The following is a 15,131-nucleotide window of genomic DNA, read 5'->3' on the forward strand; positions in this document are numbered from 1 at the left end:
AACTTGGCAAATTGTTCATTCCCTAATCGTCTAGCTGGAAGCGTGCACCAGTGTTGGTTGCTCGGTGTCCAAAGCTGTGCACTTCCGAACCTTGCCAGCTCTTCCTGAAGGAATCCCGGCACCTCACCTGTATTCGGACACGCCCACCTCGGTTCTCCTGTCCTGGAGTGCACCACAAAGTCCCAATGGAGTTTTGGAGAGGTGAGATGTAATCGTATAGTTTATACCTTGCTGCTCTGTAAAACTGGGATACACTTTGCGAACATGCAAGTCATGCATTGGGGAACCATGAGCAGTTTCGAGTCCTATGATTTTTGGCAGAATTTTTGCTGTCTCAAAAATGTGGTTCATCCCCTTCTGTTAAACAAGTGCTCCGATTAGATTTTTTTTTTTTTTTCCCAAGACTGAGCGTTTTTCCCCTGACTGCATTCGGGCACAGATCAGAAGAGAACCGCATTGCTTTGTTGTTAATGCTAATTTTGGGTCTTCTTCCCTCTGTGGATCTTGACATAGGTGGCTGATTGAACGCAGAATTGTTGGGACAGAAGAAATCTCCATTGTAGGCCATCTTCCTCCTGACCCTTTTCCTCTTTCCTTTCTGGACTCATCATCAGCACTCAGTCCATGGACGAGTTACCACTATAGACTTGTTCTCCAGAATCAGGCTGGCGGTTCCACAGGTAGAAATACAATTTTTTAATTTTCTATGCCTGAAAATATAATGGCTGTCAAACTCAAGTACCGTCAATCCATACTTGCAGGACCTTGGGTGGGTATCACCACTAGACCTTCCAGACCTGCTGGTGCGACTCCACCGAGGGTCAAAGTGTTGGGTCCGGAGTCACTACAGGTGATCTCTAGTTTGATTTGACCTTCATTAACTGTATCTTTGTGTCTTCAACTGTAAAATACACACAAAATAAGACTAATTGTGGATCTATCCAGTCTTTCCGAGATTGACAGTGTTGAAAAGTCAAAGCAATGTCACACTCATTCCTCTGTCTTTCCTTCTCGGGATTTAATGAGAAAGCAAAAACATTCCACTCAAGGTCCCCTTCACAAAATGGGTGGGTCCGTGACCCTGTCGACAGAGAGCTTCCTTCCTGTCGGCCATTTTGAAGGAGGGGCCAGCGTTAAATTCCAGCTCTGACTAATCCCACATCAAGGCCTATCAAGAAAACCCGCAGACACCCACACTGCGTGCACACATGCCGTGCACACACACTTTCACGCACAGCCTTGCACTAATGCTAACAGCCAAAAAATGCTAATGCTTGTCATTATTCCAGAAGCACCCCTGTCATCTCTGCAGCTGCAAAGCTTTAGGGGTCACACATCCAAGACAGAAAATGTTCTTCCTGGTTGATGCTAATTGGACAGGCAGGCAGGCCGCTTCCTGGTTACCAATTGACCTTGACAACAGAGAGGATTTGGACTTCAGTGCTTCCCTTAACTCTCTAAATGGTCTCTTGTTCTAGATTTTTCCGCAGTGCACATCACAATTTCACCACTTAGCATTTGTCCTATTGTTGAACAGATGCTTAAGTATGCGAATGTATGCACAATATAGGCAACAATTTCCGAGCCATGACGCAGGTATTTTAGGATTGTTTATCGGTTTAACATTTAACATGAAAATCATCCAGATCATTCCCCCCCCCCCCCCCCGCTTTCCTCTTTGACCCGCATACTCAAGCTATTGCGCCGGCGCTTGTGTGTTGAAAGGACAGAATTGTGCTGTCAGCTAAAAAGCACACTCCCAATGCCTTCTTTTGAATATAATAATAGCATGATGCTCACACACCTCACTCCCCACATTATCATTTGGCGCTCTCTCGCTCAAATACACATTGACGTGCGCACGCACACACACACACACACACACACACACGCACGCACTCTGAGACTGTACTGGCCTTAGCCCCTGTGGTCTGTGTCAGCCGAGGGTCCGCGCTGTCTTCACCATCTCCAGATTACATCAAGCTATTCAATCTGTAAATGACTTCTTTCACAAAGCACACCCCTTACACGCACTTTGGGAAATGAGCTACCTAACTCAACATGACCCTTCCCATATGCAGCTGGCTACGTGTGTGTGCGCGGAACTTTGTGGGTGTGTGGGTGTCCTGTATCACCTCACCGTGCCACTTGTTAAATGAATATCAAGGTTGCATGAGAAATAATTGTTGCTGACATTCATTCATAATATCCTCATCAGCATTTGACCACCTAATCACCTACACTCATAAGTCCCGGGCGTCTCTGAACTGATGACTTATTCTACATGACAGTTTGTGTGCCTAAGCGTGTTAACGTGCACAGTCCGTTGGCATCGAGTCGTACAGTACGTGCGGCCGTAAGTCGTAAAGACGCATGCGTTTGCAGTCGTTCGTATTTGAATGTATTTAAGAAACGTGTTTGCGCGGATGTCTACGAACGATGCAAATGAGTTTGTGTGTTTTAACATTTGTGTGTTCCACTTACCTTCATCGCCTCGCCCTAAAATGCTGACAGCCTGAACAGCTTCCAAATCAGATGCACCGCTCGGCAACTGCAAGCTTTTGTTTTTGCATGCGGCAATTCCATTACCGGCCGCCTTTCATTATTTTAGCATGCCGTTTGTGCATGCGTGCGCGCGTGCATCTTTGTATGTGCGTGCGTATGCACACACCCCGTTTTAAATGTGATGAAAGGAATCGTCCGTCCAAGTCAAAGTCAGGTTATCTCTCCCCGCCAGAGAGTTGATTGCAGACACAAGTGATGACACATGCACACTGGAATGCCACCCACAAAACAACACTTTGTAGGACTCCGGCGACATGCTGGCCGTTGTGCCCACACGCTGATGAAGATATTGTGTCTATACACACGCAAACACACGCACACACATTGTGCTGTGACTTCCAGTAGTTCATCCATCTAAAAGCTTTCTGCCGTCCTCAGCAAGCTAAGAATACAGTGGGAACTCTAAGGTCGCTGTCGGAACTCTGATTTGTTCATGTTTTCAAACGATGTTTCCCATAGGAAATAATGGAAAGTGAATTTGTTTGATCCAGTGTGAAACGGTTTCAATAAAACAACAGTTGTCGCGAGGTTTTAAGTCAGTAATATTTTAATATTATTATCTGTCCTTTAAATGGGGCGGGATGGGGGGAGGCAATTATCCCGGCATCACCCAGCGTGATGATGTCTAACGAACGGGACTACAGCTAATTTGCATGCCCACTTCCGGTTTTGGGATGTGATTATTTTCATCCTTCACATGTGGCAGAATTACAAAAAAAAAAAATTGAATTGATCCATCGAGAAGATGGTGGTTTGAACTGTGGATTTATCTGTGACCTTATGTCCAACCTCTGGCCCAATCTGATAGAACAGTCGCCTAGTGAACCGGGTTCTGTTGGCTGATAGTCGGACGCTTATTTTGCTGCGAGTAAAAATTCAAATTGCCGGTGAATTGAGTCAGAACATCTGCCAATCAAAAATACACGTTAACTTTCATAATCATAATTATCGCTATTAAGCATAAGCGAGACCCATCCATGTTTTGGGAATTTAATGTAATCCAATTTGGTCCGGTATATTTTATGTGGGGCCTCTAAAAGCTCTGCCTAGATGTGCGCAGATGATTTTATTTTGTTTTTACATTTAAGATTTTTTTTTTCCCAACTACTGTCGTGCATTTGACACATTTACACCTAAACCATTCTCTTCCAGGTCACATGGTCTCCACCTTTAATTCCCAATGGTGAGATCCATGGTTACGAAATCCGTCTCCCTGAGCCACGGATCTTCCACAACGGCGGCAATATGACTGAGTTTGTCGTCACAATAACGGAGCTAATCCCTTACACAAACTACAACGTTAGTGTGCTGGTTTGTTCCGAGGGCGGTGGATATGTTGGTGGATGCACAGAAAGTCTGCCCTCTCCGGCTACCACATTACCCACCAGCCCTCAAGGCTTGGCACCGCTCTCTGTGGTGGCCGTCAGTGAGTCTTTCCTTGCAGTCTCTTGGCAACCTCCACACAGGCCTAATGGACCAAACATCAGGTAGGACTGACACGCAGTAAATGTTTCGTCCGGGTACCAAAACGGGGTTCAAATATAAACCTGTATCATATAGTTGTGCTGTATTTGCAGCCAGTGTTGTTTTCATCAACGATGACGATGATGAAAATATTTCGTTAACGCCCCTTTTTTCATGACGATAATGAAACGATGACGATTTAAACAAGGTTCTTTGCTGACGAAAACATAACGTGAATTTTTGCTGACGAGATGAGACACGACAAAATTGTCACCGTCACACACACCTGCACTCCACGAACACGTCTGCGGTCATTCGTCTCGGCTCACACACTGACACACTTTCCTTTGATGGAGTACAGCGGCAGTGACACTAGGTAGGCTACTTGGTTCTCATAATAACATTGCTACTGTATTATAGAACACGTCTACTACAAGTCTATGTTGTTAAATCATATTTAATTTTTGTTGCTTTATGTGAAATAAAGCCACAACAGTTGCCAAATAAAACCCGGCTTATTTTGGAGCAATGAGCAGTGATTCCACTGTGATGTTATCTGTTTATGCATAATCCTTAACTCATTCAATCCATAAAACATACATATACCTTTTCAAAAACGTAGTCCCTGCCTCCCAGACGTATTTATACGTCTAAGCCATTTTTCTTTTTTTTTTTTTTTGCGTTATAGCTCCGTGTTTTTATCGCATAAGAACAGAATATTCTCTTGGCCTCGCAAAACCAGTCAAAATCCAGAAAAACGCTGGGATTGCGGGGTTTCCTCTAGCCTGGCTGGGATTAATTAATAGTCCATCAGAAAGTCTTTGCTATTGGGTGGAAACCTTGTGTGCGTATTGAGTTTTTGTCGAATAAATTTCCGAAAACTAGACTAAAACTTTTTTTTTTTGCGTTTCCGTCGACTAAAACGCGACTAAATCCTTTTGGAGTTTTCGTCGACTAAAACTATCACGAATAGGGATGACTAAATGTGACGAAAACTAATAAGCATTTTCCTCCAAATGACTAAGACTAAATCTAAAATGTTTGCCCAAAAAAACAAAAAACAAAAAAAAAAACACCATTTGCAGCTCTTTTCTGTTGTGACCTGTGCTGCTGTGGCAAAAAGTCTTAATTGTAAAAGTCGGTTGGTTTCTTCCCGGCAATTAAAATGCATGAGCCCGCGTCTGTGTTCTGCACAGCTCAGCTTTGCGTGTTTGTCTAAGTGCGTTGGTTAAAAGGTGGCATTAAGCCCTTCTTTTCTGATTACAGCAGAAATTAGCATCACTGTGGGGAGAGGAAAACACAAACCCTGCAGAAAAACACACCGGGAGAGGAGGATGAGATGGACAAATAGCGAACTTGGAAAACAGGGAGGGGAGGAGGAAATTAGTGATAAGGACTTAGCTGAAAATTCTGTGCAAGTTTTTTTTTTTTTTTTTTTGCATGTGTTTAGTCATGTACAGTAAAACCAAACTAATTCCTTAACATTTAATCCGAAATATGCTTTCTTTTATTCAAATGTCCCCTTCAGATATGAGTTGTTACGACGTAAAAGCCACCAGCCTCTGTCCGTTACCGCGGTCCCCATGGTAACCGCCTCATCCCATAACCCTTCGGAAGATCTCCATCGCTGGCTCCATGTTTACTCCGGCACCAAATTGTTCTACCAAGATAAAGGCCTAAGCAGGTGAGATTACTGAAATGAGCTCTAGAGCAAACGCAGCCAGCCGTGTGTGCAGAGCCGATCGGCGAGTTGCGGCTGATGCCGATCTTTTTAATACCGCTCAAAGATACATTAAGCAAATATTCCAAAGAATTAAATTGTTTTTCACGCAGCACCACCCTAATCTCTCTTTGGCACTTGGTGCCTGATGATGTTTTTTTGTTGTTGTTTTTTTATTTTTTTATTTTTTAACTACCACTTTGCTCACTCAGGGTGTACTTTTTGGAGTCGCCGTCTCCATTTTGCTACGAGTAACCAGTGCCATACTCTTTGAAGTCGGCAACACATTTAATCATGCTGGTTGCTTTCTTCTTTCGTTGATATCTTAGAGAACGCTGAATGGCAATTTTTTTTCTCCATGATTTTATAGATCCACAACGCAAAACTTCTTGACTTCTTTTTAAACGACCGTTTTGCAGGAGGTCAATTTATTTAGTCGGCTAACAACGGGTTGTCATCCGTGTTTATCTTAAATTATCTTGACACAGCTGGCATGTGACGATCTCTCCCCAGATTCACCTACTACCAATATCAGTTAGTGGTCCGAAATGATGTTGGCTTCACTTCAGGAGAAATTGTCACGGCGGTCACCATGGCTGGGATTCCGCTCCAAAGTCCATCTCTATTTGCATATGCTGTCAATCACACAGCGCTTCACGCCAACTGGACAACACCCTGTGAGACTACCACTGACTTAAACATTGTTTGACAGGCTCACTTCTTTATGTACGTTGAACAACCTGCTCAGTCTAATTCAGCAGGGTCCAAGAATATTCGTTGTTACAATTTGTTATGAAAACTAACAAATTTGCGCTAAAAAGTAATTAAACTTAACTGAATGTAAAGATTCAACAATTAAAATAAAATGAAACTAACCGCAATGAAAAAATTCCAAACTATTATTCCCCTGAAATGGGGAATAGATAACAGAATATATCTGTGAAGAAAAAAAAAAGAAGAAATGCGCAGCTCTTTAAGCGGCTCTCATTGAATTGTGCACGTGTACCTAATGAAGTGTCCAGTCCACACACGCACACAATAATTACCAAATCATTGAAGTATCATTTTAACCAAGCTCTCTATCCTTCCTCAGCATTGCACAACCTGCAGGGCGAAGTGGCGTCATATTTTCTTTCCGTCATCGCTGCCAGCTCGAGACAAATATTTGTCTTTCCTCCAGAAATCCTCTCCGCAGTTGTGACTGACCTTTGGCCCCGGACCACCTACACTGTATCATTACACGTGTCTAATGGTGCCCATAATACAACAAAGTCGATAGTTAACGTCACCACCGAGGATGGAGGTATGTGAATTTATTCACGTATATTGATACTCACCGAGCTTTCAAGTCTCGATTATTAATTTGCCTGTTTTTGTGTGTTCAAGTCGTTTTGTTTACAAGTGTTAATGTGAGTAGTGCAACACAACCGAGTGTGTAAATTCAATACACTTTTGCTAAGTGTCTGTGTTAATGTGCGTTTCGCTGTGTCTCAGTGCTTCACGGGAGATGTTAAATACATGTAGCCAGGCATGAAATCAATACCGAGTGTGCATGCGAGGCAGATTTAAAGTGTTGTAAAAGGCTTGTCGGCGGCACACAAACACAACGCACAGAGCTAGACAACAAAGATGGCAACCCAGCTACCATTTCTTTAGTCTTCTGGCAAGGTTATCGTTTAGTTATTTGAAAAGAACAACAAATAACGACATCAATGGTAATTCACATGTACCACCGGCCACTTCATTAGGTACAGTACATTTTTATTCATCTTGGGGATTTAGTTTACGGTTCAGCATAGCTTTGAATCAGACTCAGTTATTCTCACATTGGGGTCCTCTCATGTAGATAGATAACGGAACAAAAATCTCATCAATTTGTGGCCTTTGATTTTATTTGATGTGTTGATTGTTCCTAATTTTGTGGCCATTGTCAAATTATGGCAGTTTTTTTTTTCCTTTCATTGAAGTAAAACATGGAAAGAAATTTCAATTATCTTTATACAGAACAATACTGTTTTTTCGAGCTTTGCAAAAATAGCAAATTCAGTTTACTGTGTCATCACTGTAGAGGCTGTTCGATACTTTCATTTGTTATATAGATACTTTTATTGCAAATTTTCTCCATTGTGGGACTAATAAAGGTGATCTTGTCTTTCCTTTCCATTCGCTCTGACCGTCACTTTCTCTTTATTACCGCAGTGTCTTTTGAAATATAATTGCACATGGATGCCTTTCTTTCCCTCTCTAATCTGAGCAGTCGACTAAAAAGCGCATTAAAAACATTAGATCATTGGCTGCTAAATGCAAAGCATGGCTCGTTTAACTGAGAGGACTCTTGGTTTAATTTCGTTGAGTTTTTTTCCCCCTCCTTTCAGCCATAAGACGTCATACAGTCACATCACCATCACTAAATATAATTGAACTAAAACAGGCCGAGCCCACCATCCTTTTTTGTCATACGACAATAGGGCATAGTCAGGTTTTTACTTTGCCTGAGCTTATTGACGTTTTTGGATCTGTGTGCTGTCATACTCTAATCTTCAGAACCAGGTGGGATGTCTGCCCCGGAAGTGGTTCCGGTTAACAGCAGCACCGTCCGTGTGCTCTGGTCACCTCCTCGCCAACCCAACGGCGTCATTACCGCTTACCGTGTTTACATTGACGAGCGGCTCCATGTTAGTGTAGACAACAGCTCGGGGTCCTACCTGCTGGGGAATCTGCTGCCTTTTACGGTTTACAACATTCAGGTACACGTGCTGTCGTACAGGAAGTGCAGTGGCGTGTGTGTCCTAATGCATGTGTGTCTACTTCAGGTGGAGGTGTGCACTGTTTACGCGTGTGTGCGGAGTCATGTTACTCAGACAACCACTGTGGAGGACATACCTGCTGGCTTGATGGCGCCACGTGCTCAAGTGCTCGGTCCAAGGTGAGGCTTTATGGATTTTTTTAATTGTCCGTGTTTGATTGAGGGAAGTCACATCTCACCGTTTTCTGTCTCCTGTCAGGGTTGTCAAGTTGGACTGGTCACCTCCAGGCCGACCAAGCGGCATCATGCTTGGCTACGATGTATTAAGACGGACCTTTGGGTCATGTGGCTCTAGATTTGCGGGAGTCGAGCCCGATGTGAGGAAAGAGTCAGGCGATGCAGGTGGTGACATTTTCAGCTGTTCCTACTTGCAGTGTCCGGCTAATCTTCGTGTGTGTGGCTTGTCATGTTTCCAACCTGACAAACAGGTTAGTAGCTCTATTTGTTGTTCTTGTGAGCTTTTGCATTTTTTTTTCGGTTCTGAAAAATGACATTACAGGGAGTTGCCGATTTACGTTCCATTCATAAGGTCGTGACTTAATCTGAATTTGTCATTGAAAGTCAGACAATGTTGTTGATGCACAGCACCTGCATTTTATTGTCTTATGTCAAGTCAAGTCAAGTCAATTTTATTTGTATAGCCCTTAATCACAGACAGTCTCAAAGGGCTTTACATAGCCACAATCGACATCCCCGATCTTAACCCCCAGGAGGGCAAGGAAAAACTCACAAAACCTCATTAGGGGAAAAGTGAGAAACCTTGAGAAGGGACCACAGATGGGGGAATCCCCCTTCCAGGATGACCAGGCTGCAATGGATGCCAACTGGGCAACATTTGGCACATACAATGATGCTATGCAATAATAGATGAGATAATATAAGAGTCAATTGAATGAAGTGCTGCAGGAAGATGACTTCAGTGGAGTGGGTCCTCATCCAGGGCCGTAATATCGTAATATGTCTTATGTTGCACACACAATTAATATGCACTCAAATTATTATTAATGGATTAAATTGTGATAATTGACTACACTGTATTTTGTCTGTTTCAATGCCAAGCTCCTATAAAAACCTCAATGCGAAATCAATGTAAAATAAAAGTAAAATCGAGCAATGTTCAGAATATGGTTTAATTCTCTGATTTTTTTTATGACTTTTAAAGCATTTTCTTGAATCTTTCATTGATTTGTTATTGATGTCTATATCCACTTAAAATGGCAAGCCCAAAACTCATATTCGTATATCAGCATTGTCATCACCACCTTTTGCAACGAGCTCTTCATTCTGTTTATTTTCTCATGATTTTTAACCAGGTTTGCTGCACTGGAATATTGTACCGAAAGACGCCACGTCATTACTGCTGCGCGGGACACTATCTGACCTTTACTAATTCCAGCAGTCCAGTCTGCTGCAATGACAAACTGTTGCCACCAGTGCCTCATCACCACTGTTGCGGAGGATACTACGTTCACCTGAAAGCTAGTATGTTCCATCGGATCTATTATTTTCTACTTGTGTGCACTTCCCTTGATCTGACCTTGTCTCTGTAGATGAATACTGCTGCCCCGACCACTCGCAGGGCCGTGTCTCAGTGGGACCCGGGGACAGCTGCTGTGGGGGCGCTCCCTATGCCACCAATGGCGGACAGCTGTGCTGCAGTGGGCGCCTACACGATGCTCACGGAGTCCAGTGTTGTGGAGGCCACATTGTAGACGCTGCACTGGTCTGCTGTGGTGGTGCGGAAGAAGGACAAGTGCATACATCCATTCCAGGTGAGAGACTAGAAAGCACAACATTTCACAAAGCTGTAACAGCCAGCAAACGGAAACCAAATGATAAATTGGGACACCAAACTGTTATGACTTTGAACTCATATAAATGTACGATTACCTTACGTTATCACATACGCACAACAAATTGATTGAAAGCTAGTTTTGAAATCAGATGCCAGTCAGTAATTGTTCAACAATTCTTCAATATTTTTGAAAAGAGGAGGATTGGTCACAAATAAAGGACAATATCTCACTGGTGTCAAAAGTAAAGAAAATGTGCTAGAAACGCAAAGTTGACACTCGCCCTTTGCGGGCCACATAAAATGAGACCAAGGGCCAGATCTGGCCCCCGGGCCTTACGTTTGACACGTGCCTTAAAGGACCAAAAAAAGCGGGTCGACTAGAGAAAATGACAGAGAAGAATTAAGCATCGAGGGAAAAGGTAGACACATGGTGCTGGAACGCGGGGTCGTTTCCCTTTCTTTCCTCCTGCAGTGTCCCGACGCACCCGGATATCATCGCACAGATGGGACTGTGCGTGTGTGAGCCCGTATATGTATATGTGTGTGAATATAGGTGAATGTGTGTGTCATTAGACATCTTTGTCATGGCAGATGATGATGAAACACACTCTGGATGGCTCAGTTGAGGGCACTGCCAAGCACACAGCAGGATAAATAACACACACATTCTCGCTCCCCTTCACAACACACACAATTTCACACATATACGATTATATGCACTCACACACACACACACACACACACGCAGTCAACAGGGTGCGCTCTGCGGGGTTCACTTAGTGTTGTGTGCCAGAGACAGACACATGGACTCAATTCATCACATATGAGGAATGGCCCCCGAATGTATGGGCCTGTAGTTCGTTATTAGCCTGGAAAATTTTAGACCCGTACAAATGTGCACAAAAATCATTTGTTTTGTTTTGTTTTCAAACCATTGACCGTTATGTCTTTGCCATTTAGACTGACCATTTCTTTGAAACTATTTTAAAAAATCCCCTTTTTTTGTGTAACTTTTTCCACCCTCACTTCCTCCTTGTGTTTCTCCACACTCGTCTAACCACCTTTACTTCCTCCTCCTCCTCCTCTCTGCCTGCTCTACAACCCCCCCCTTCACCCCTCCATCCTCGTCTCCTTTCTCAGCCACTCATCAGTCATTAGCGTTAGCTTCCCCATTGAGAGCATATGGTATGATGGATCGCAGGGCTAGCGGCGCTAGCGAGGCTAAGGGCCATTTGCCGGGTGCGCCGCGGTGTGGGGGGAGCCCTGGGGCCAGCGATTCAACCTCGACCCCACGCGTCTGCTTCAAGACCCTCCCAAACGCAACATGCTCACCTATTATGGGATAGCCTGCTTAACCTTGGCACAGGTCACTCCCGATTGCTCCCTCGCACCATGTTGACAGATTTGTCTCTTGACAGACAGATTAGTGACGGATAGACATGTTAAAATCCATACGCTGAACGAAGTTGGAAAAAAGTGTCATGATGTTTGATTTTGAATCGAATTCATGTACTGAATCAAGCAACCAAAAAAAAGAAAACCAATGAGTAAAATCATGCCCAGAAATCCATGTGGCTGAATTCAGACCGCAACTAGAGAAGAAGAAAAGTGTGTGTGGGAGAAGAACTAGATGGAGCAGATTAAAGGAGGAGTGAAGGGTATCCCATTGTGCCCAGCTGATAGACTAGGTTAGGCTGATGTGATTACGGGGTCCCTGAAGTGCGATCTATCACACATTACCGTCCACACTGTCAACAACCATACAGACGCGCTGCAGGGGAACGCCAATGCCAGGAGACAGCCGTCTGGCAACAGACACGCTGGCCCGCATGCACATGTGCGTTCGCAGAGATCCTCTCACACACACAAACACACACACACACACACACACTAATGTCAAAGAAACACATTCATTGGGAAAAAATGTCTGATTGTAAACTGCCACTGCCTCCACCACATCCATTGAGATTCTTTTCAGTCTCGTCTCGTCAGCACTTTACTGCTGCAATTCTCAATTGTTCTTCTCCCACCATCCATGCATTGTTGCTTTTTGTGACAAGCAACTTTCACGTTGTATTTAAAGTTGAATTTATGTAGTTGAATAATACAAACTCAATAAATAATCATGTTTATTAATCATTATTTCAATATCAATAAAAAAATAATGTGATGATTATTTTTTCCATAATCCTTAAATTAATTTAAATTAAATTAGTCCATTAGAACAATTTCTCCTCAAATATCTCCATGCCGCGTTGTGGAAAATATCGTCCCATTTTTTTCCTACATTTCGGCCTGTGGGGATAAAGTTCAAGACCAACTTTTAAAGTCTTCATCTGGCCCCCTTTTCTTGTCCGAGTTTGCATGCTAGATGTTCTTGTAAGATTAAGGTGAGATTAGATGGTGTTTAAAGATACGTGTGTGGTGTCTATGGCCTCCCATTGCTCCCTGACTCCCCCCCCCCCACCCTAGTCTCCACCGCAGTGTGAGCTCTACTAATCATTTCCCCTTCACACTTCCACTTTATACAGTGCACTCCTCCAATGACCCGTCAGCCCCCCCCCTTATCCATTTCTCAGTATGCGCGTGCCACTGTAAATAGCCTTCCCAAGTTCACGTCTTCCTCTCTTCAACAAAATCGGAGCGTTTCTTTAACTCCTTCACTGACTCCCTCCCTCTGTCCCAGCCCAGCAGGCCCCATCCAAATGTTCAAGGACAAATCTGAATATCCCTTTTCACCGTTTAAGTGTTAAAAGCCTGGCGGTGGCGAGGTGTTATCTTAACGCGCCTTGCCGTGCCATCATCAGAGCGCGTGATGAAAATGGCTGTGATGATGCTAAAAGAAAAAAAAAAAAGAGGAGGGGGAGAAAAAGTAATAATCAAATATGTTTTTCAAGGGCACAGTGACCATTTGCTGGGGGGAAATTATCCTAGTAGTTAAGCTTGCTCAGTCTGAGCCGAGTGGAGTTGGGAGAGTGGATGTATGTGCGCGCTTGTGTGCGTGTCTTTGTGTGTGCAAGAGTTGCATGGCTTATTTTTTCTTATTTATTTATTTTTTGCATGCACGCTTCCATATGTTTTAACGTGTTGTTTCTGCATCTTCTGAATGTTTATGTAGTTCTGTGCTACTTTATAGCCAGAGATAAACATTCTTTTATCATTGCTGCCAAAAAAATATATAAATACAAAATTTGACTGAGTATATCAGTGTGTGTGTGTATGTGTGTGTATGTACGCCTGTCCATGCAAATCATTGCCAAAATTCCCTCATCAATGATGGGTAGCAACCGGCCAACAGTAGTGGATTCCAAATAGCAGCGTCTGGCTGATAATTTATTTTCTATATTTTCTTAAGATAAAGTGCTTTTTGAACACAGTGAGACATTTCTCTCTCTGTTAATGTACTTATGATGATGAATTTTCCATTACATAGGGTTTAATGGCTGGTGAGAATAAATCCAGAGGTTGTCCGCTGCTTACAGTTGAGGACAGTCATCCTGATTTTGTTGTTTTTTATATTAGTATATTTTTTCATATTTTAGTACTTGCATTATTTTTTATTTATATTTTGCATTTATGTTTTTGAACATTCGTGATTTAATGAGGAAAATGTTTTTGATACTTTTGGCAGACAGCGGTGTCTGGGCGCGTTTCTCAATTTGCGATGACACTAATCACCATGGAAAACCTAATACACAAATACAAAAAAATATTTTATATCTTTATATATATATATATATATATATATATATAATTACAATATATATATATAATTACAATATATCATATATATATATATATATATAATTACAATATATCATATATATATATATATATATAATTACAATATATCATATATATATATATATATATATAATTACAATATATCATATATATATATATATATATAATTACAATATTATTACTATATTATTACCTGACGTGTTCAGATGTTAAACAAAATCTCTGGTAAGGTTGACATAGGACTTGATCAAGACAAGAGGACAAGTAGTCACGAGGGCCATGTGAAGGCAGGCATAATTTTGTGTCCTGGCTGGCCAAGATTTTCTTGTGTGCGTCCACTGGGAAACCGTGCTTTGTGTGAGCTCATCTCTCTACATGCAAAGTGTGCACTGTCACTCAAATGGAAAAAAAAAATCCTGGTCTGTTTTGTGCAGAAAAGATGTTCAAAAGTTGGCCATTAATGGGAAATAATGTCATGGTTATCTGATATGACCTTTAAATTTAGTAGGAATGTCTGACACATGGTTTTCCACCATTTTGTGTCTACATTTTTTGTCTCACTCTGCCAAAGCCATGGTAATATATTCAGGTATTTAAAAATGTTTGATTTGTTTAAAGTTGTAGAGAGGTTTTAGTCTCCTAGAGAGCCCTAATCCACAACACACATTTTTATCAGTAGTTCATTGGCAGGGCTAAATATTGACTTATCATTAAGTGGAATGACTGGAACCCTAATAATAATTCACGTTGTCTAAGCACCTTGTGTTGATGCGGCGCTCCCGACGCTGTTAATGAATGTATGCAAATCCAACATAAATCTGAAGATTAGGGCCCAAGCGTTCCGCGATGCTACAGAGAAAACAAGAGGTGTGTGTGTGTGTGTGATAAGTCGTTGTCAACACGTACACAAACACTTTTGCACATACACACACGTTACACAATGAGGACGAGGAAACACAATGCATGTTTCAAAATGTGAACACAGATAATGCTTGCAAAAGACAGGGATTGTATTCCTGTTTAATGCGTGAAAAGCA

At 42.4% G+C, this 15,131-nt stretch overlaps 1 protein-coding gene across 2 annotated transcripts in view; it reads left to right on the forward strand.

Annotated features, from left to right (window-relative positions):
- ush2a (Usher syndrome 2A (autosomal recessive, mild)) overlaps positions 1–15,131 on the forward strand; it is a 158,542-nt gene that overhangs the window by 92,307 nt on the left and 51,104 nt on the right. For both annotated transcript variants that reach the window (XM_088296343.1, XM_088296344.1), the window contains exons 51-62: positions 35–201; positions 514–680; positions 762–850; positions 3,718–4,052; positions 5,558–5,713; positions 6,263–6,426; positions 6,843–7,052; positions 8,294–8,496; positions 8,563–8,675; positions 8,755–8,983; positions 9,869–10,037; positions 10,106–10,327. In XM_088296343.1, coding sequence (XP_088152469.1) covers positions 35–201; positions 514–680; positions 762–850; positions 3,718–4,052; positions 5,558–5,713; positions 6,263–6,426; positions 6,843–7,052; positions 8,294–8,496; positions 8,563–8,675; positions 8,755–8,983; positions 9,869–10,037; positions 10,106–10,327 — 2,224 coding nt within the window. The remainder of the gene's footprint in view (positions 1–34; positions 202–513; positions 681–761; positions 851–3,717; positions 4,053–5,557; positions 5,714–6,262; positions 6,427–6,842; positions 7,053–8,293; positions 8,497–8,562; positions 8,676–8,754; positions 8,984–9,868; positions 10,038–10,105; positions 10,328–15,131) is intronic.

This window comes from Idiotropiscis lumnitzeri, chromosome 5, assembly GCF_059441095.1.
Source record: "Idiotropiscis lumnitzeri isolate Australia: NSW breed Sydney's pygmy pipehorse chromosome 5, RoL_Ilum_1.0, whole genome shotgun sequence".
Lineage (NCBI taxonomy): Eukaryota > Metazoa > Chordata > Actinopteri > Syngnathiformes > Syngnathidae > Idiotropiscis > Idiotropiscis lumnitzeri.